Source organism: Gouania willdenowi, chromosome 10 (assembly GCF_900634775.1).
Source record: "Gouania willdenowi chromosome 10, fGouWil2.1, whole genome shotgun sequence".
Taxonomy (NCBI): Eukaryota; Metazoa; Chordata; class Actinopteri; order Blenniiformes; family Gobiesocidae; genus Gouania; species Gouania willdenowi.
The window spans coordinates 17404185-17426340 of NC_041053.1; the positions used below are offsets into that span (position 1 = coordinate 17404185).

At 36.2% G+C, this 22156-nt stretch overlaps 1 protein-coding gene across 1 annotated transcript; it reads right to left on the minus strand.

The window, feature by feature from the left end:
• Nucleotides 1-3167: 3167 nt before the first annotated feature.
• LOC114470768 (putative methyltransferase NSUN7) lies at nt 3168-20018 on the minus strand. Its single transcript, XM_028459100.1, has 10 exons — nt 19987-20018; nt 18474-18626; nt 15654-15837; nt 14812-15052; nt 14531-14674; nt 12537-12638; nt 10975-11110; nt 10144-10267; nt 5238-5505; nt 3168-3616 (listed from the first exon to the last, which is right to left on the minus strand). The coding sequence occupies exons 1-10, from the start codon at nt 20016-20018 to the stop codon at nt 3195-3197; spliced, it is 1806 nt and encodes a 601-aa protein (XP_028314901.1). The 3' UTR covers nt 3168-3194.
• Between the last annotated feature and the right edge of the window lie 2138 nt (nt 20019-22156).

Below are 22156 nucleotides of genomic sequence, written 5' to 3' on the forward strand. Positions count from 1 at the left end.
AAAGAGTAACTGAACGCCTGCTTTCTCCTGATCCGCCACAAGGAGGAAAATTTAAAAAAAATGCCTTGATTATGGGCGGGGCTCCTGGAGCAGTTAAGCCACGCCCAGTCTATACTATAAAATCTCCAATGAACAATCTATGCTATGCTAATTAGTTACTCATAACTCAATATACCTCTCTATTCATTCTTCTCTCAATCCAACATACTCACTACAGATTGTAGAGCCCATAGGTAGTAGTTTTTATAAAGGGGGCGGGGTTAACGGTGTTGGTTGTGACACAAGATGATCCCAAAACATCACATGATCTTTGTTCTCAGCCAATAGCGAAAATCAATTGTAATAGCCTGGTTTCAACCCATAGAGGGCAGTCATTCTGATGTTTTACAACTAAATATGACAAATTTAAATACTTTGACTAAAAAGGGGGATTTGGGGTTCAGTTACTCTTTAAATAAACTAATATCTACTGATTGACTGCTTATATACATACTTTGGTGATTTCTACTTGATTTTCCTAAAAAATGATTCAATCATTGAAATTGTATGCATTTTATTTTAAAGTTAAGGAGGTAAAACACTGAAGAATGTTGCTTTATCTCCTTTGAAACTTTACAAAACCCTCAGGAATCTTTACGCATAAACCCAAAAAATATTCCGACACCTGGCTTTGATGACAGCTCCTCTTCCTCATGCTTGAACGCAGCAGGAAAGATTCATATCGGTGTCCCGCGGCGAGGATCAACTGTATGTTCTTTTCCACGGTAAATCTTGCCAGTGAACTCCCACTCAAAAATAAACACTACGCATGTCTAGCAGTTAAAAAACGTCTGCTGTCACTACTGTCGACGCGTTTTTTTTACAACCGTCCCATGGCTCTGGGCGACGCCTGCACTCCATGTGAACTCTGAGGATTTTAAAGACGGTTGTGAATGAACAAACTGACAAACAGCAGAAATGCTACAAACGCTTCATTTCTGTTCTTCACCCACCTCTACACTGCGTACATGTAATCTGTTGTGACAATAAATGCATTAACAAATGGAAAAACATGGAGTCATTTATTTAGCTCGTGTGCACCATGATTACTGCTCATTATTATGTTAATATTAAATACTGAAAAGTACCTCACGGTAAAAGGTTAAAGACAGGGTTGGGGTTAATTACACTTTTCAGTTACAGTTATGTTTTCAATTCAAATTCATGTTCAATTACAATTCATTTATGATTACTGTACAGTACCCAGCCTTTTTTTTTTTGCAATTACAATCAAATTACAATATTTTTTTTTATACTCAGAAAAACAATTTCAACTACATTTTCAATTACTAAAGTTCAATTAGAATTAAATAATAATAATAAAAGTTAACCCTCCTCTTGTGTTAGCTTTCTGTTAGCATCTAATAATAATAATCGTTCCTAAATCAGTTATAAAATACACTAAAAACAAATATCTATCATCTAATTTTTTTCCTATCTATTGGTTACATTGTTAGGCCTCATAATCAATGAAAATATACCTTTTTGATATTTTTGGTGTGGGCGTCGTCTTAAGTCTTTTTGGTGTCACTATAGCCCTCGATTAAATTTTTTTTAAATGGTAAAATGTGGGAAAACTTGATATGAAACGTAATTAAATAATTGTTAACTACACGTGTAGAACTGTACATAGGACTTTAACATGGTTCCCCAGTTTTGAGTGAAATTATAATTGACATTTTTTATGGAATTTTGATGTCATTTATCTGAACTCAATTACAATTTATATACGATAATGACAGCAACAGAGTTTTGAAATTACAATAATAATTATGCCATAATTGTAATTGATTATCAATACGCAATTATTGACCCCAACCCTGGTTAAAGTTACAAAATAAATCAATCTTAATTTACTTCATCATATTGTGTGTAATTAGATCTATTTTTTCTATCTTAAGAGATGACTGTACATTATTATTATTATTATTATTATTATTTTCTATTAACACAATCAATAAAACACCTACTTTAACTTCTGTCCTTTACAACAACAGCCCTGCATAGAACGGATTAAAACACATTAGAATAACTGACATTTACAAGTAAAGTGCTTGACTTTGTTTTTAAACTAACTAAAATATTTTAGAAATACTGCAGTTAATAAATCAGCTCTTCTATTGCACATATATTAAGGCGCATATTCATAACTACAGTAAAGCCTCCAGGAGATGCTGGATACACGTACATATTTCAATCAAAATGTAATCAAAAGTGGTCATAGAAAGAGATTAAATCCCTGACAGTTTTATCCTGGCTTTATATTTTATTGACATAAGAGACGCTCGGTGCCCCAGAGAACTTGATGGTTTTTAGACGAGCAGTCGATGTGTAGTTTCTGGCTTGGCTAAATCTTGGCGCTAAATGTAGTGTTTAGAAGTTTAGTATTAGTCTAGAAGCGTTTATGGTTAAAATAATTCAGGAGTGCTGAAGGACTGCATGTTCTGTGTTTGAGTCCAGTGAATAAGTAAACAGGGCCCACCACTGAGTGTGACCCTTAACCAGGGTTAGGGTCAATTACAATTGTAATAGATAAATAATTACAATTCTAATTGTAACTTTAAAAATCTGTTGCTGTTGTAATAAATAAATTGTAATTGAGTTCAGATAATTGACTAATTGTAATTGCCATGAAAATAATTTAAAAATTGTCATTTATAATATAACGCAAAACTGGGGAACCATGTGACAGTTCTATGTACAGTTCTACACATACTGTATGTAGTTAACAATCATCAAAATATGTTTATATCAAGCTTTCCCACATTTTACCATTTAAAAACGTTGAAATTCAGGGGTTTAGTGACACAAAAAAGGCTCAGATGCTCACAACATAAATATTAAAACCTATAATTTCATTGATTATGAAGCCTAATAAGGTAAAAACAAATAGAAAAGAAATTAGATGATAGATATTTGTTTTTAGTGTATTTTACAGCTGATTTAGGACCAGTTATCATAAGAGATGCTAACAAAAAGCTAATACAAGAGAAGGGTTAACTTTTATTAGGTTATTTATTTCAGGCTCAATAATTGTGATTATTTGTAATTGGAAAGAATGCAATCGTAATTGAATTGTTAATGAACATTGGTTATTGAAACTTAATTGTAACTCCCCTCAGGGGGACAAGTGGTAAAATACAGAGGCTGAATTATTATAATGGAAATAGAGGGGGAGATTTGTCTGCAGTCCCCTTTGAGGGGAAGACGTACACGGGTTGAGGGGGGGTCTTCTTCTTGCTGTACCAGGGGCTGTGGCTCACTCCTGACCCACTGCGTTGGGGGGGGAGGAAGCTTGGGAAGTGAACAGGAGGCAGGACCAGAACCACAGGTTTCAGCACTTCCTGGGCTCTACTGGGGCGGAGGAGGGGGGCCACAGGGGGAGCGGGTGGGGCGGTGCGGCTGGTAGAAGAAGACGTCATGTTGAGAGCGTGAGAGATGATTTTAGTAGGTGTGTCATTTTGTGGATGGGTGGAGGAAGCAGGAGCAGACGAGGTGGAGTATTTTTGTCTGGAGTCCCAGAAGACCCTCACTGCAGAGCTCTTTACGGGCTGAAAGTGCCGCCCTTTGGGCTGCGCTGGAACACAAGCAAAAATAGACCTTTTTTTTTTCTAGTTCCTTTACTCTACCTGATGAATTATCAAGCATCTGTCTCAGAGAGGCAACATTTACCCCAGGGGAGCCACAAGAATGTGACTATCTGATCCTAGGGCCACATTATCAATATTCATGTCAGCATTAAAAATAATAACCAACCTGAGCAATAAAGCAGGAAAAAACAAAGGGTCATTTTCTATGTTTTTCTGTCATTTTCTATGTTTTTGTTGTTATTTTGTTGGAGTTAATCTGTGTGCTTTTGTAATCATTGTCATTCTGTTTAAGTTCATGTTGATGTTGTCACTTTGTGTTTTTGGAGTCATTTATGTATATTTTTTGCAAATTTGTTGATTTTTGTTCTTGTTTAGTGTAGTTTTGGAATCATTTATGTATTCTTTGTTTAGTTTTTTTAGTATTTTTTTTTTATATATATATATTTGTTGTTTTTTTAGTGAATCTGTATATTTTAGCCTGTTTTGTAAAATGTTCTGTTTATTTTGTGTGTTTTTGGAGTAATTTTGTTTGTTTGCTGGATGGTCCTTGCCCGTGTTTGATCTGTCTGATGGACGGAGCGACTCTGATCTCTACAGAATAAACTGACTGTGATTGACAACGTCTTATTGATTTATCTTATTGAATAAAAGCAATGTTTTTCATATTTAGTGAAAGAAAAGCCAGCTGTGCGTTTTATCACCATCTTCATCAAAGTTGGCACTAAAGTTTGTATTTGTTGGACTTGTTAGTATTTTTACTGAACAGCTGCATGTTGGTCGATGGAATTGACAATATTGTTTTCTTAATTATTCAAAACAATTTTATTTGAACTTAAAATGCTTCTTTTTTTTTTTTTTTTTTTTACTGATGGCCACTTTAAATTTGGTGCAGCCGTTGAAATAATTCATTTCATCCAAAAGGAAGAAAAAATACATAAATAAATGTGATTTACTGTATGTGACCTTTTTTCATTACAGATAAAAGCATATGCAAATAATTTATTTTGAAAATCTGTCGTCGTTTTTGGTAAAAATTACTGTCCCCGTTTTGAGTTTTAAAAATCTGGTCACCCTATGCTAACATGTAGCCATGCTAACATGCAATGCCAGTGCATAATCCTTCCATGCGGATCCTTTAAAACGTTTGTGCGAAATGCGTCTACATCCAGTCGCCGTATTTTACAGCAGGTCGTGCACTATTTAAAAGGTTGAAACCGTGCTATTTTGAAATATTTAGAAATTCATGTTTCGAGTGAATTTCGATGTATTTTGGTTATTATTATTTTTTTTTTCTGTTTGCTTTTTGATTGTCAATGTTGTGTTTTGATCTGTTTTTGTGTATATCGTCTTGTGGTGGCTTTACACTTTTGTCCTTTTTTTAAAAAAAATAACAATTAAAAACATCACTAAACAGTCACATATTTACATGTGTACTATTAAAATATTGAACAAACGTCGTATGGTCAGTTTACATTCAAATATCACGTCCCAAGTGCTCTGTTGTGAAGGAAGTGACATAGTCTACACGCATGTGTTGCAAGGATCCAAAACGATCAGGCCCGTGAAAGGATCGGGCACTGTGACGTGCAGCGCAGTAATCTTCCTTACCTTGTTGTTGTGGTTGCTGTGTGTTGATGTGTCCCTGCTGAATGCTGCTGCTGCTGCTGTTTCTGTTTCTGTTTCTGCTGCTTTGGGGCGGATGTTTGAGTGGAATGCTACTCCACGGTTTAGCCTGTAAGCGTCGGGTGTGTCCAATAGACGTACGGGTGTGGTTCTCTTTCTTGTCCGGACGGTTGGAGCCGATCCTGTCCAGTATTCCTCTGGTATTTGCCTTTGCAATTACATCCTCAGGAGCCTCTTTGACCACTGGCTCAGGCTGTTGGGAAATGACAAGAACAACAAATTATTTTGCTTTTCATGAATAGTAGAAACTGATCGGAGGGCGGTGGCAGTGGCTATCCGTACAGTTGCCGTATCAATATATCGACATTCTGTCCGTATGCAGCGCCCCTATTTGGCTTAGTTTAGGTCACGTGACTAAGACTAAACCTTACCCTAAACCTAACCCTAAAAATTGTTGCAATATAGGATTATAACCTAACCCTAATCCTAACCTATTTACGTGTTTTTCGGTAACCATACCAATAGCACCGGGGGTTGTCCGTACGGCAACCGTACAAATAGACACGTTTGTGTAACAAAATGTTGGCAAGCCTGCTCACTGATGTGTTTATTTATCCGGATTGTGGTTAAAAAAGCCCAATCACTATTTAACAGCTGTACCACAAAACACTCCTTGGAGCTTTATACAGTATGGACAAGTAAAACAAAGAGAATAGAGGGAGGGGCCCTGTGTCCTTTCTGTTGGCAGCAGGGTCACTTGCTGTCTCAGCAGCAGAGGACACATCCTCGCAGTGCTTGAATTATTCATGAGTCCAGTGCACACAACACAAACAGGCAGCCAGTGTTAGTTTGTCTTCTTTTTTGTATTTGCTTCTTAAATCTTCATTCTTAAATGCAGTTTGAATGCATTCTGCACAGACGTGTGTGTGTGTGACGTAAACCTGTGCATGTGATACACATCAAGAAGGTATAAGATGCTTTTAGCAGCATCTTAGTAATTCAGTCGCTGGTGGACGCTGAGAACTTCATCGATGCTAACTCATACGGACAGAGGACACTGAATTATTCAATGGACGCACTTCCTTGCCTGACCTTTTTTCCTTCCATCTTTGTAAATTTTATTTCCTCTCTATCTTCACTTACCAACCTGTGTAAATCTCTCATTACCGTAAACACTGCCACACTCGGTGACCGCGGCTTTTCCTCTTTTCACCACTAACATCTAAATCATTACCTCTGATGTTTTCTGGCAACTGTACACTTAAGTGGATGAAATGTGCAGAGGAGCGACAAAAACAGAGTGAAGAGTGTAGTAATGCTTTACATTTTTTGATTTAGCGCCATCATTTTATTTCACTTGATCATCGGGGAGCTGAAGCTTAAATGATGTATATTTCTGATTAGAAACACACTGTAAATATCTTTATTGTCCCCATCTGTTTCTGTACAAAAAGCTCATAAAGAACTTTAGTGGGCACCACTATGACAGCCCAACCAGGCCAGACAGCATTGAAACACTTATATAATTGCTATTTTTATGGCGCTTTCGGCGTGCCACAATAACTTTTGATTAGCTGTGTTTATTGGAAGGAGGACAGGAGAAAAACTTCTTGTTTGAGGCACCTTAACAGCACTTTGATTATCTTTTCATTCCTATCGGTGGAGGTATAAAACATGATGGAAGGCCAGAGAGAAGACAAATCTACAATAGATGCAGCTTCACTCCATCCAATGGGCTAAGACGTCTTAATAACACAGCACTGGCACCACATGCACAGAAGAGGATTTCATACTGTGAGGCTCAGTGACATAAACATGCACGTGTTTGGGTCAGTCACAAACATTTGATAAGCCTTAAAGTATTGTCTTTCACATTTGTAAGTGAAATGTAGAATAATATAAAGATGCAATATTGAAATGACATGCTGAGGAAGGAGGTGGCATAAACAAATAGACATTAATGACATAGACTTGATGATGACCACAGAGCATATTGGCATAAGTCATATTTTAAAGCAACATTTGTCAGCTGCATATCCCTGAACTCAAGAACGTCACATGACTATTTCACAAGTGGTCTACTTTTTTTTTCTTATCCAAACACTTATCTATAAATTCATTTAATAATAGTCCCTCCTATCTCCTTTCCTATCCACTGTTCCTTAACCCCTGGAAATGTTTAAGTGGCGGCCATGATAAGGAGCATTCCAATTGTCTTAAAGCCAAGTTGATAAAGCTCAATGCTTCCTTTATAACCTCCTTTAGCTTAGGAAACACTGATGCATTATTTACCAAAGAAGACCTTGCGGTAACATTTAAAGGGACCAAGCTCATCCGAGCGCTCACGGAAACTCACGATGACTGAAAAGGGACGCATTATGTAAGTTTAATTATGTAAGTTACTAATAATCTAAAACCCATATTTTATGATATGCAAACCATATTATCAGATTATAACTGACATAAATCAGACACTCTGTCATTCAAGAAAAAGGGATCAGAGACATTTTTAATCTCATTATGTTTTATTCAATGTGTTTCATTCATCTAGGAATGCTTTGTACATTTGCATGCCTACAACATTATGTATGCATATAGCTTGCATAAATGTAACAATTTCATAAAGTCCTACTTATTTTGGATGTGAATGGTGAGTGTGAGAAACCATTCTCAATGTGACGTTCTTTTAGTTGCACTTTTGTTCCTTGTAGCCTGGTAGCCTCTTTTCCTTTGATTTACATTCAAACCTTGTGATATTTGTGATTATATCAGTGGTTAGAGGCACAGGGGAAAGTGTTATAATCGTGTTTTTAGTAGTCCATTTTCAGAAATGTGTTGTTTTTTCTCCACGGCAAGTCGTCAACAACCTTCACCACCGTCTGATTATTACGTCACCTAGTGGAAGTGCATTTGATTGTCAAAAACTATATGATGGCCTTTCCCTAACTCCTTTAGGAAGTCTCCTAACACCTTTTCTGACGTCATCCACTGGGCTAGGGAAAAGTGGATAGGAAAGGAGATAGGAAGGACTATTCAGACACAGCTATTTGCTATTTACTTTGCACCTGAAGGACATTTTTCCCCTTATTTTCTAACTTTTTGAATCAGTAGTGTTCCAGGAGTTGGTTAGGGTTGATATCACAGCCAAATTACGATACAAGCTATTTTACAATGAAGCAAACATAAAATACACATCTTTTTGTTTTGTCTGACTGAATGACCTAAACCTTTGTCCATGACTTCTCTTATCTCCTTATCTTGAATGAGAGCCAAGCAAAGGCTGTGTCTCTCTACATTCAAACGTATGTCCAAACATAATGAGTCCAATGGTTTTCCTGCAGTGGATAATAATTCATTACTTGCATTTATTTTCAAGCTTTAATTATCTAGCAAAATTAAAAGTTTTTTTTTTCTGTGTGTGTGAAATACTGGGTTCAGAGAATGTGTCTCTGACAAAAATGTTCTCACCACATGGTTTAATACAGAGGAAAAAATGTCATGTATATACCAGTGTCATCATCTTCTCCTGGTATAGAGCTGCAGGTGCTTAGAATAGTTGATTGACATGTGACTATACTTTGTGTGTAAAGATGCCCAAAACAAACAAATAAGAAATATAATATCTGTTCAGTGTCTCTGTGGAGAAAGTAGAAATTAATAATAAGTATTTCATAATTTTTGTTAGTTTCTTTGTTTCCTGATGTGTTTTACACTGAAGACAACTTGACTGCACAAGTAGAAAAATGAAATGTTTTCCCTTTTTGTCCAAGAATTGGCCTTGTTTAGAGGAGGACGTGACTTAGCACTGAATTAGTGTTAAATCAGGGTAAAGTACGTTATAACGGGTGGATGTGTTTTTCATCATGAGAGAAAATAAACTGAATATATTCCATTGTTTCCACCAGATATTGGCCCTTCCATATGAATGGTGTTGCCATTATCTGGCCAGGAAATATTAATCATTGTGTAAATTACAAACTGCTCCAGTTGTCGATATCACAACCCACCAATTCAATAAAACTCCACAATATTTATGAGTGCTCACTGGTTTTCTGCACTTATATCACATGATGGCAGTCATTTCTAATCACAAATTTTTAAAAAGAATCTCGGTTTTTCCAAAATCCTGCATTTCTCCAAATCAAACAGAATTTTTTCAGAGAATGTATTAATTACAGGTACTAATATCTGTCACTTGTTGCTTGTATATTATTGTTGCCTTTACATATCAATTACAGGTGGATGTGAAATAGGGAACAATAATGTTAAGATGACTCGTTTTCCTGTCTATGGAATCAAACTGCTCCGTACTTTATCCCCTGAACTAAAAGAGTTTTGACACCCCTAGATCCAGGGTTGGGCTCAATTATAACTGTAATTGTGTGATTGATCATTCATTACAATTATGGAGTAAAGTTGCAGTTGTAATTTTAAAAATCTGTTCATTAAATTAAAGCGTTGTTAAATTGTATTTGAGTTTAGATAATTGTAATTGCCATGAAAATTCTTTAGAAAATGTCAATTATAATTTCAAATCTTGGGGAACCACGTTACAGTTGTATGTAGAGTTCTACACATACGTACGTAGTTAACAATTATTAAAATATGTTTCATATCAAGCTTTCCCACATTTTACCATTTAAAAAAATGTAAATCTAGGGTTATACTGATAGAAAAAAGGCTCACACACACACACACCAATAGGTATTAGGTAACCAATAGATAGGAAATAAATTAGATAATTAAAAACGTAATTGTAACTGAAAAATGAAATTGACCGCAACCCTGACTAGATCATGCAAATATATTAATTTATCATCTTATTTTGGTCAGACTCCAGAAATCTGGTATTTGAGGTTCCCTTTGTTAGCTGACAGATGAAGCAGCGTACCTTTCTCATTAGAACAGCGAGGAAGCAGCCATTGTTGAGCTCTGACGGCTCCAGGAGGAAGAACGGCTCTTTTTCATTGGTCGCCTCTGCCTGGTCACAGGAGCTGAGATGCAAAGGACTCAACCTGGAAGAAAAAAAACACACAAATGACAATGTAGGACACAGAGGTGGTTGCATTAGGATAGAAACAAACAAACACACACAAACACTGAAAATCCCATAAACTATTAGACACTTTCTCAAATAAACAAATAAATAAGTGCAAAAGACTTTCTGCTGCTTGTGAGACGTTTTAAATAAATGTCATTTTCACTGTGTCTGGTGAGCGCAGCAGGTGGCCTGTTTGAGAAAATACTATGTCAACTCAAAGTGCAGAATGAAAATATCCTGGGTATAAAAACAGTGTGAAAACCATTAGAAAGAAAGAGTTAGAAGAGAAGGAGGGAACAAACCGGTAATAGAAAAACACCGAGGAAAAACCAACGCGATTCATACCAATATTATTACTTGTGATTTATTTATGCTGCCCTGAGGCATTGCCAGCAAACCATGTCTGCTCCCTGTAGACAGGAGTCAATCTTCATTGGATCAGTTTACCAAGAATGATAAACATCAACAGCTCTGTTTCAAACCTTGCTGTTTTTGCACAGCGTTTACAGACACCTTTGATTACGGAATCTTTTTCATTCCCTGCCTGAGAGGTGAGGACAATTCCACAAAAGCCTGATGTCGTCTAGAGAGGTATGAAAAAAAAAAAAAAAAACTTGTCCCAGAAACAAACAAAAACAAGCAGACAATAAGGACACAACAGTGTGGCCAGGCAGATCTGACCTGAACTTGCTTTGTTTTGGTTCCCCGTCCTGGTCTGAGGAGGCCTTGGCTTCCTGCAGGACTCCATTAACCACGTCTTCATTCTCCGTCTGACATGACGAACACGTACAGTACACCACCACCAAAACCTGAGGGACTACACAGAGAAACACACATTGACGACTGAGCCATTCTCCTCCTGCAGCCTGATCTCTGGATATTTAACAGTTGTGTTTTTCAATCTTTCTCTGTTCTACCTCATTTGTGCTTTGTTGTCCTTTTCTTACTAATTAAAATCAGACAGAAACATTTCATTCTCAGAAGGTGACATACGACGTTCGCTCAGATGTGAAAAACAAAATATTTGTTTGAAAGTGTGGTCCTTGTAGAGAAGCAGTGGTGACAGACGTTCTACAGCAAGGATGGGCGACTCTAGCACAGCAGGGGCCACAAACATGTGTTGTATCTGATCTGAGGGCCACATGATTAGTATTCATGTTAGCATTAGACTAAAGGGAGGTGGGGGGCGGGGCTTTTGTCTTTGTGGTTTTGGTGTTTAGTCAGTTTTTAACCATTCAGTGTGTTTTTAGGAGTCATTATGTGAGTTTTTTTGTAATTATTTTGTGTTCTTGTCATTTTGTTGTCGTTTTCTGCATTTTTTGGTTCACTCTGTCATTTTGTGTCATTTCTTAACAGTTGAGTCTTTGGAACTTTAATCTAATGAGTTGTTGTTTTGTGTTTTTGTAGTCATTTGGTTTGTTTAAGTGGTTGTTTGCATGTTTTATGAATAATTTTGTGTATTTTTGGAATTTCTTGTCTACTTGCATTTGTGTACTTTGTGTATTATGTTGGGTATCATATTCCGTCCAACATCCTGCAGTACAATTTTTGGGGACTTGCTTTAGGGGCTGAGGGCCACCTCAGCCTGCTCTACAGGCTGGGGCCAATGTTTGTACACTGCAATGTGTGTCATGTAGACATTCAAATGAAACCATTGACTCAGTTGAGCGATGGTATTCAATAAATGCTCACTATTATCTAGCAGTCCTATTAGAGAGTATCTATACTGGCAAAAACACAGATAAAGACCGATCAATAGAGTGTGATTAGAGACGCTGGTGTACGCGGCCTCCCCCTGAGAAACTATGAATGCAGACGATTACAACCTCGTTCATTCTCAGAAGAAAAACTGCAAACCAATGCAAGAAACACGAAGGGCAATTTAAGAAGCATTCCTACAACTATTAAAAACACACTTGTTACAATTACAATATCGTCTTCAATTATCCTTCAATTACAACTCAATTACTATTACGATGGCCACCATTTTTTCCAGTTACAATTCAAATTGCAAATCTTATTTTTCCCCTGAAAGTCAATTCCCATGCCAATTACAATGACAAAGTCAATTATCTGAACTAAATTACAATTCAATTGTGAATGCAACAGCAACAGATATTTTTCAATTACAGTTACAATTATTGTTACACCATAATTGCATTAAATTATCAATTACACTATTACATTTATAATTGAGCCCAACCCTGGTGTGTTGGCATGAGAGCAGGTCACTGTACACTTACATTTCAAAGCATGGCCAAAGTCTTTTCTCTGCTGGGCTGCCAGATCCTCCAATTTGCTCTGAGCTATGGAACCATGGGACAGGTCCTGCAGCAGACCTGGATCTAACAGGAACAGTGACTTTGAAAAGGGCATAAAATATTCAACTGATCTATTGATCGTAACTGTAAATCAACTTAGGTTGTTGTTTTGGGGTTACAGAGTGCTTAAAGCTGCAGTTTATAAAATCTGTTTAGAATCCATTCTTCATTCACTGGCATCCTCATGAATGTTCACGACTGTGGAGCTTTTTGTTGAAAAACTTTGATGTCAGACACTTACTATGGCCGAATTCCAGGTAAGGATTGACTCCACCTGTCTCTTTGAGACAAAGTGAACTTATGTATGGATTGTTATTCATAATAGTAATAGTTGTTGTTGAAAATGCACAAAAAACATATTTTTTTTTATTATTAATAAGAGCGATAGAGACCAACAAGCTCGTTTTTTCTGCTGAAGTTATTGTCAGAGCTAAGTTTTTATTATTTATTATTTTATCCCTCTGAGACTATCTCTTCTCCATATTGGTCTTCCTTTTTTTGGCTTGCTTTGTTGTGTAAGCCGTTGTGCCTAATGCTGCGATTGGTATTTTTTCTTCCAAAATGCCTGCCACTGCACCTTCACTACCGATAAGACGTGAATGTGCATCGACTCTTGAAACACTTTGTAAAAAGTCCTGTGATTGGCTGAACAATAACATCATGATGTCTGTTTTTCTACAGCTTTAATACAGAGCCAAGAGAGACAGAGGTCCAGAATCCTCTCAGAACACTTAAGGCTCAAACATACTCAGGCAGACTCTGCATGGTCAGTCCACACTCCTCAGAGCTTACATATTGGACCGCACCGTGTAGTAATTTCCAGTAAAATCAGTATGCTGAAAGTTTATAATGGATTTTTGACCAAATGACGCCAAAAATAACTTACATACTGCAGCTTTAAGCTTATCCCTGGTTACACAGGGAGCACAACCTGAACAGGTCACCAGTCCATCCTAAGAAGGATTTTGTACAAATGGAGAATGGGGGTTTGATATGACCAGCGCCATCCAGCCAAACTCATCGTATACCTTCCAAGAAACAAATCTGTATTCAGCAGCAAAGAGCTGGGATGCCATAGACAGAGCACAGCAGGATGTTAGAGCAAAGAACAAGCTGTGATGAGGAATCCTATAAAGCTCTTGATTTATAGAGATGAGAAAACAAGCTGTGAATGATTTGTGTTTGTAGTTATTAACATCATCTGCAGCAGGAGAAAAAATAAGAATCAAGCACTCTCTTTCTGACTAAATGGAAAAAAAAAAATCAACTATGGTGGCATTGAAGGGACAAACATGATCAAAATCAACAAAGGGACAATACAGTAAAATATGTGGGGACATCACTCTCTACATAAATCATACTGCCTACAATTCAGTGTTACAAACGTGTTCGCGGCCAACATCAACCCCCAGTCCAGCATTGGAACTGAAATGTCAAAGAAAGCAGCATATACTGTAAGACAGAGGCCAGTGGAGCTTAACCAATTTTTATAACTTTTATAAATAAAGGTCAAATAACAGGGTTGACTGGGCCTGACAAGAGGATATGTTTTTTTATTACAACAATCTAAGAGTCTAAGAACACCCGGAGGTTTGGGCTGACTTGCGTCTACACTGGAATTTAATGCTTCGATTATGGCCATTGCTACTGGAGCAATTAGGACACGCCCACTCAGTGACCCATCAACAATCAAGACACCAGTGCACATAATGGGCACCACCCAGCAAGAAAAAGCCTTCCCCCATCCACACACATTACAGATCTCACCCTGATGAGTCTGTGTGCCACCCACGCATGCACGCGCGCACACACACACACACAAAAGAAAGTTTGAGGAAGGTGGGCAAGAAAAAGGCCAGATATGCACCGTATGCTGTAAAAAAGAAATATATCTCAATGCACGAAGCCTAACTTACCTCCATTTTCTTGGAGAATGAACTTGACTGTGTTGCTGACTGCGGACATGGAGCACCTGGGGATCAACAGAATAACCCGAACATTCCGAAGATGTTTGTCATCAGCATCCAAAGACTGGAAACCCTGCTGTAATAGCTTTACATCTGATGGGCAGATAAAGAGAGTAAAATTATAACTTCAAACATTAAAAGTGAGGGAAAGAAGCTGACAATCATTTCAGTTTTATCTACTTTGTCTCAATATAAATCCACTAAAAGACTGAAGGCCATTCACTACTTACTCTTGCAGCCCATTTTGTCGACTGTGTGCTGAATCTCCTCGCTTTGACGTTCAGTTATATCTGTGGTACATACGTAAACCATAGGCTGGTCGTTGTTGTTTTTGTCTCCTTCGTATTTCTCTGCAATCAAGGAGGCCGTGTGTGCAACAGTGAGGCCGGAGAAGCAGCCAACCATTAGAATGTCTCCTTCATCTGGCAAAAGGGATGCCGCTGCATTTGTGGGGAGGATGCATGACTTATCCTGCAAGTACAGCGGGTAGAACTATTAGTGTGAACAACAGGGCCGCAACAACAAACCTAAAATGAGAACATAAACAATGACGTTTACAGTCACATGAGTTTATGCCTCGTGGCATGAAATGGGAATTGAAGAAGAACCATAAAAGACAGACGACCAGAGTAATGAAAAAAAGTGAAAAACTCATCTTCAAACTGTGATAAAGAAACATAAATTGAGCAAAAACTGTGAGGGGAGAATATGAACCACACAGCAGTGATGAATATTCCATTGAATTTGCGGCAAATAGAAATTTAATTGACTTGTACTGTTGTGTATTGGTTTTAATGGCAGCATGAGTTTTATGGAGTAGAAAATAAAAGATTAATCAATCCCCTCTTCACAATCCAGATAGTTCTTTACAGCTCAAAGTGAGGCATGGCCATATGCGTGGGAATGCTGTGACGTATTAGTATCTCGGAAAACTCATTTCAGTTGACATAGAGGATCTCAATTCATTCTGAAAAGTCCATTACCAAAATGAAATCATAAATAAATGGGAAGTTTGGCGAGGCTGAACCCATTTCACCAGCAGAGAAGAACCTTTATATGCTACAGTGTGTACCTGGATGATGAGCTTGTGGTCTCTAAGAAGCTTTGTAAAGGAGAGAGGAGCTTTGAGCTGAGCAGGGAATACCAGCGTATCCCAACAGTGGGAATCTTGGCAGAAGGTCTGACCTGCCAACTGTCTAATCGATTTCACTTGCAATAATCCGTCATTCTTCAGCACACCTTGAACCTCATCATGGCTGGAAGTAAAGAAGAGAATCAGTGTAGAGAGTGGGATTAGAGGAAGCCCGAGAGAAGGGATAAGGCAAAAAAGGTTAGAGGTGGGAATGAGAGCAAGGATGTCATCACAGATAATAGTCAAGTGTAAAATCCCTATGTGGCCTTTTTAAAGCAATTTAATGATAATGTGTGATGTAGGAGCCACTGTGGCACCCCCCCCCCACACACACACACACCACTAGACGTGCACATACACGTATGCATGTCCAAACAGGTGACCTTTAAAGTCCAGAAGCTGGTTGACGGATGCTACTGATTGAATCTGTCAGCAGCAGCAGAATTTACACCGAACTGAATCAACCTGTCGCAGTGCGCAAGAACACACACACACACACACACACACACACACACACACACACACACTCACACAGACCTACACACACACGGTCACTTAATTGGAAGTCAGTCGGGTACCTGGCCCATAAAGCATGGGACAACAGCACACCCAAAGTTAAAGGTCTGTGTCCTCCCATGTAGGAGGGCTTGCCAACAATGTGCATCGTGTGCAGTCTTCAGGCCTTCAGTCTGCTGGTGCTCCACACTATATACGTACACTAAATGTGTTCATTTCATCAACTAAAAAATGTAGTCATCGTTGACTAATAAAAACGAAAATATAATTTTGTCACATGGGACGAAATCCAATCAGAACTCATGTGATCATGTGGTCTTCTGCATTGATCACATCAAATCTGTCTGTGTGTATTTACAAACATCATCCCATATAAGGTTGATAAACAGTAACAGAATCTTTAAAGAGTAACTAAACCCCAAAACCACCTTTTATTTCTGCTGAATACAAATGTATGTGGGTATGAAGTAGTGCTGTTGGTGAATCCTGGTCCAACTCTCAACATTTTAGTCAGAGTATTTCAATTTGTCATATTTAGTTATCAAATATCAGAGTGACTGCCCTCTATGGGTTGAACCCTTGCTATTACAATTGATTTTTGCTATTGGCTGAGAACAAGATCATGTGACATTTTTGGACCATCTTGCATCACAAACAAGCACTGTTAGCCCCGCCCCTTTTATAAAACTACTACCTGTGGGCTCTACAATCTGTGGTGAGTAGGCTGGATTGAGAGAAGAGTGAATAGAGATATATTGAGTAATGAGTAGCTAGTTAGCATAGCATAGATTGTTTATTGGAGATTTTATAGTATAGACTGGGCGTGTCTTAACTGCTCCAGGTGCCACGCCCATAATCAAGGCACTTTTTGGATTTCTCTCCTAGTGGCAGGTCAAGAGAATGCAGGGGTTTAATTACTCTTTTTTTTTTTTAAAAAAAAAAAAGCATAATCTTACTTCTTATACTTTCTATTTTAGTCTGTAACAGATTTAGTTGCCTAAAGTCCTAATGTGATTTAGTTAACTTTTAACCTGATGACAAAAATTTGACTACAGTAAGACTAAAAATACAGTAAATCAAGATTTGCTGGCAAAATGAACATTGCTAAATACATAAACATGCTGAGCCTCCTGTGCGTACTTTTGTCAGTTTTGCAGAGATTTTGAACGATTCCGTGTGTGGACTACACAGAGTATTCATGTGTGTCTGTAGCTCTGAGCATCTGATGAAGAAACATTATGGAGAATTTTTTGAACTATGTTTTTCTTTCCTTTCTCGCAAAGTCATATTTTATTACAATCTCTTTGACAGTTTGTCCTTGTTCGTCAAATAGTTTGCCACAAAGAGTTCACTCTCTACACCCACGAGTATACAATACGTTTAACATAGGGATGCAACGATTAATCGTAAGGCAGTTAAAAATCGATTCATAGGTATCACGGTTGATATCGATTTTCTGAAAATTGAGTCGCAGTACTTTTTTTTAACCAGCAGAGGACGCTATCCACAAGTGTAGGCGGCGGGCGAAGTCTGCTAATACTTTCTTTCTGGCCTCCTTCTACTCTTAAATATGTTAATAAATGATTCATTACCCCTTTAGCACCAAAAGAATATCTGTAATATTACTTGAATATCTGTAAAAGTCACGTTTTTCTATTAGCTCTGTCTGCTAGCATAGCTTCTCTTCTTCACTGCAAGATATCTGCATGCCAACCGACCACTGTGTTACCAGCGCCCTCTGCTGGTCCAAACAAATATGACGTAAATCAGTGCAATCACGGTTTTTTTTTTTTTAAAGTCCAATTGTTAAGGCACAAAATACATTTTCAGTTGCACTTTTAAAAATAAAAAGAACTATTATGCAGTTTTTCATTGTTTATTGTAGAACCAGAATTTAAATTAATAGGCTTAATTTTCATTTGTATTATTCCTTTATTTATTTCATTCAAGATTTATTTTTAGTTAAATTGCATTGTTTTGAATTGTTTATCAAGGAATTCTTTTGACAATGAAAAATAAAATAAAAATAGTACCGTATTTTCCCAAAAAAAAAAATTGTCTACAGTCCCATTTTGTAAAATAAATCGTGAGAGAATCGTATCGTGAACCCAGTATTGTGAATCGAATCGTATCGGGAGTTGAGTGAATCGTTACATCCCTACCTGCTAATATCAGGAACTTACTAAATGTAAGGGCACAGTTTGTAGCATTAATGGGTGTATTATCAGAAGCTGCTCAGCTGACCTGCTCTTTAGCCTGTTCACCCAAGCATAAAGTGGAAGGCTGCATGATCTCTGCTGCTTCTTCCTCACACACTCAGGCAGGATACACTCCATGGACAGAAGATCATGTTTGATCCTACTGCGGGCCAAAGAGGCAGCAAGCTTGGTCTTAAACCTACAACATATACAGAGAATAAAGTTATGATTAAATGTTCTTTTACCTTCTTTATTAGGCCCAAGCACCACAAGATGGCGAAGGGCCTCTTGCTGTCGTAGTGGCCACACTACGAGGGAAGGGGCGGAGCCTATGCGAACGCATCATGCTCGTCAGTGACATACCCCTGCGGTTTTCGAAAATGTACAGTTCATTGTACTCAAAAAGGGGGAAACATTGTTATTCTTTCTTTCTTTCTTTCTTTCTTTCTTTCTTTCTTTCTTTCTTTCTTTATTTCTTTCTTTCTTTCTTTCTTTCTCGGTGTCGGAATCAACTCACCTACTTTTCACCCACTGAACCATTATGTAGAGTCTCAAAAATTCAAACAAAATTCAATCGCACACTTCTCTAATTTATGGCTATTTTTCCGATTTAAAAAATGCAAAAAATCTGACGCGCCAGCGCCCCCAAGTACGCCAAAAACACATTACGAGATAGGAATTGTCAAAAAAATTAATTCATTGCAGAATCATGAAAATTGACACAGAAGTAGACCATGACAAGACAAGTAAACAATATTGTTAAGACCACGCCAAAAAATACACAGGAAGTCCAGAATCTTGAATTGAAAATTGAAAATTAAAAAATTGCTATTTTTGCGCACGTTGTATTTTAACGTATTTCTCATAGGGTGTTTCACTGGCGTGTTCAAAGTTGCTGGAGATCATCTGGAAAAGTGGGACACCAAAAGCTAGCCATGGATTTTTGATAACTTTTACGGTGTTTGCAGGGCAGAGCTGTGAATCTTGGCCCAATTTTTTTTCTTTTCTTTTTAATAATGCTCCCATTTGCACATACAAAGTCAGATTTACGTCAAATGTGACTTAGTTGTTAAACTCCCGGCCCTAAACCAGCTCAAAAAATCACATTTTTTTTTCATTTTTATGCCTAAAAATTCAAATTTTTTCATTTTCATACTTTACTATAGCCTTACCCCAAAAAAAATAATTCAGATTGAAATCATTTTTTATGCCTTACTATAGCCATACCTCAGGAAAAAAAATCTGTTTTTTTATTTTTTTATTTTTATGCCTTATTTTAGCCTTACCTCAGGAAAAAAATCAGATTTTTTTTTTTCATTTTTATGTCTTACTATAGCATTACCTCAGGAAAAAAAAAACAGATTTAATTCATTTTAATGCCTTACTAAAGCCTTACCTCAAAAAAAGTGGTTCTGATTTTTTTCGTTTTTATGGTTGACGATAGCCTTACCTCAGAAAATAATTACAATTTTTTTTAATTTCCATGCTTTACTAAAGCCATACCCCAAGAGAATAATCAGTTTTTTTTTTTTCATTTTTATGCCTTACTTTAGCCTTACCTCAGAAAAAAATCCAAGTTTTTCATTTCCATGCTTTACTATAGCCTTACCTCAGGATTTTTTTTTTCATTTTTATGCCTTACTTTAGCCTTACCTCAGCAAAAATAATTGATTGAATTAATTTTTATGCTTTACTATAGCCATACCTCAGGAAAACAAAATCAGATTTAATTCATTTTAATGCCTTTCTATAGCCTTACCTAAAAAAAAATGGTTCTGATTTTTTTCATTTTTATGGTTTACTATCGCCTTGCCTCAGAAAAAAATTCCATTTTTTTTTCATTTCCATGCTTTACGAAAGCCTTACCTCAGGAAAAAAAATCACATTTTTTTTTTATTTTTATGCCTTACTATAGCCTTACCTCAGAAAAAAAATCACATTTTTTTTTTCATTTTTATGCCTAAAAATTCAATTTTTTTCATTTTCATGCTTTACTATAGCCTTACCTCAAAAAAATAATTCAGATTGAATTCATTTTTATGCCTTACTATATAGCCTTACCTCAGAAAAAATGATTCTGATTTTTTTCATTTTAATTGTTTAGCCTTACCTCAGGAAAAAAAATAGATTTTTTTTCTCATTTTTTTTTTTTTTTTTTTTGTATTATTATGCCTTGTTTTAGCCTTACCTCAGAAAAAAAATCAGATTTTTTTTGGTTCATTTTTATGTCTTACTATAGCATTACCTCAGGAAAAAAAAAATCAGATTTAATTCATTTTAATGCTGTACTATAGCCTTACCTCAGAAAAAATTCCAATTTTTTTAATTTCCATGCTTTACTAAAGCCTTACCCCAAGAAAAAATTAAAAAAAATTTCATTTCCTTACCTCAGGAAAAAAATCTGTTTTTTTTCATTTTCTTGCCTTACTAGCCTTACATCAGAAAAAAATCAAATTTTTTTTTCATTTTTGTGCCTAAAAATTCAATTTTTTTTCATTTTCATGCTTTACTATAGCCTTACATCAGAAAAAATAATTCAGATTGAATTCATTTTTATGCTTTACTACAGCCTTACCTCAGCAAAAATAATTCAGATTTAATTCTTTTTTATGCCTTACTATATAGCCTTACCTCGGAAAAAATGGTTCTGATTTTTTTCATTTTAATTGTTTAGCCTTACCTCAGGAAAAAAAAATAGATTTTTTTTCTCATTTTTTTTTTTTTTTTTTTGTATTATTATGCCTTGTTGTAGCCTTACCTCAGAAAAAAAATCAGATTTTTTTTGGTTCATTTTTATGTCTTACTATAGCATGACCTCAGGAAAAAAAAATCAGATTTAATTCATTTTAATGCTGTACTATAGCCTTACCTCAGAAAAAATTCCAATTTTTTTAATTTCCATGCTTTACTAAAGCCTTACCCCAAGAAAAAAATTAAAAAAAAATTCATTTCCTTACCTCAGGAAAAAAATCTGTTTTTTTTCATTTTCTTGCTTTACTAGCCTTACATCAGAAAAAAATCACATTTTTTTTTTCATTTTTGTGCCTTAAAATTCAATTTTTTTTTCATTTTCATGCTTTACTATAGCCTTACATCAGAAAAAATAATTCAGATTGAATTCATTTTTATGTTTTACTGCAGCCTTACCTCAGCAAAAATAATTCAGATTTAATTTTTTTTTATGCCTTACTATATAGCCTTACCTCGGAAAAAATGGTTCTGATTTTTTTCATTTTAATGGTTTAGCCTTACCTCAGGAAAAAAAACAACATTTTTTTTTTTTTTTTTTTTTTTTTTTTTTTTTTTGTATTATTTTGCCTTGTTTTAGCCTTACCTCAGGAAAAAAAAATTGTGTTTTTTTTTTTTTTCATTTTTATGCCTTACTTTAGCCTAACCTCCAAAAAAAAATCCAAGTTTTTTCATTTCTTTATATTTTTTTTACGTTACTTTAGCCTTACCTTAAAAAAAATTAACAAAAAAAAAAAATAAATAAATTATGCCTTACTATACAGGTTTACCTCAGGAGAAAAAAAGCCCATTTTTTTCCATTTTCTTTTGCCTTACTATAGCCTTACGTCAGAAAAAAATCAGATTTTTTTCAATTTTTATGTCTTACTATTGCCTTACCTCAGGAAAAAATAATTCAGATTTAATTCATTTTTTTGCCTTTCTATAGTCTTACCTCAGAAAAAAAATCAGATTTTTTTTATTTTTATGCCATACTATGGC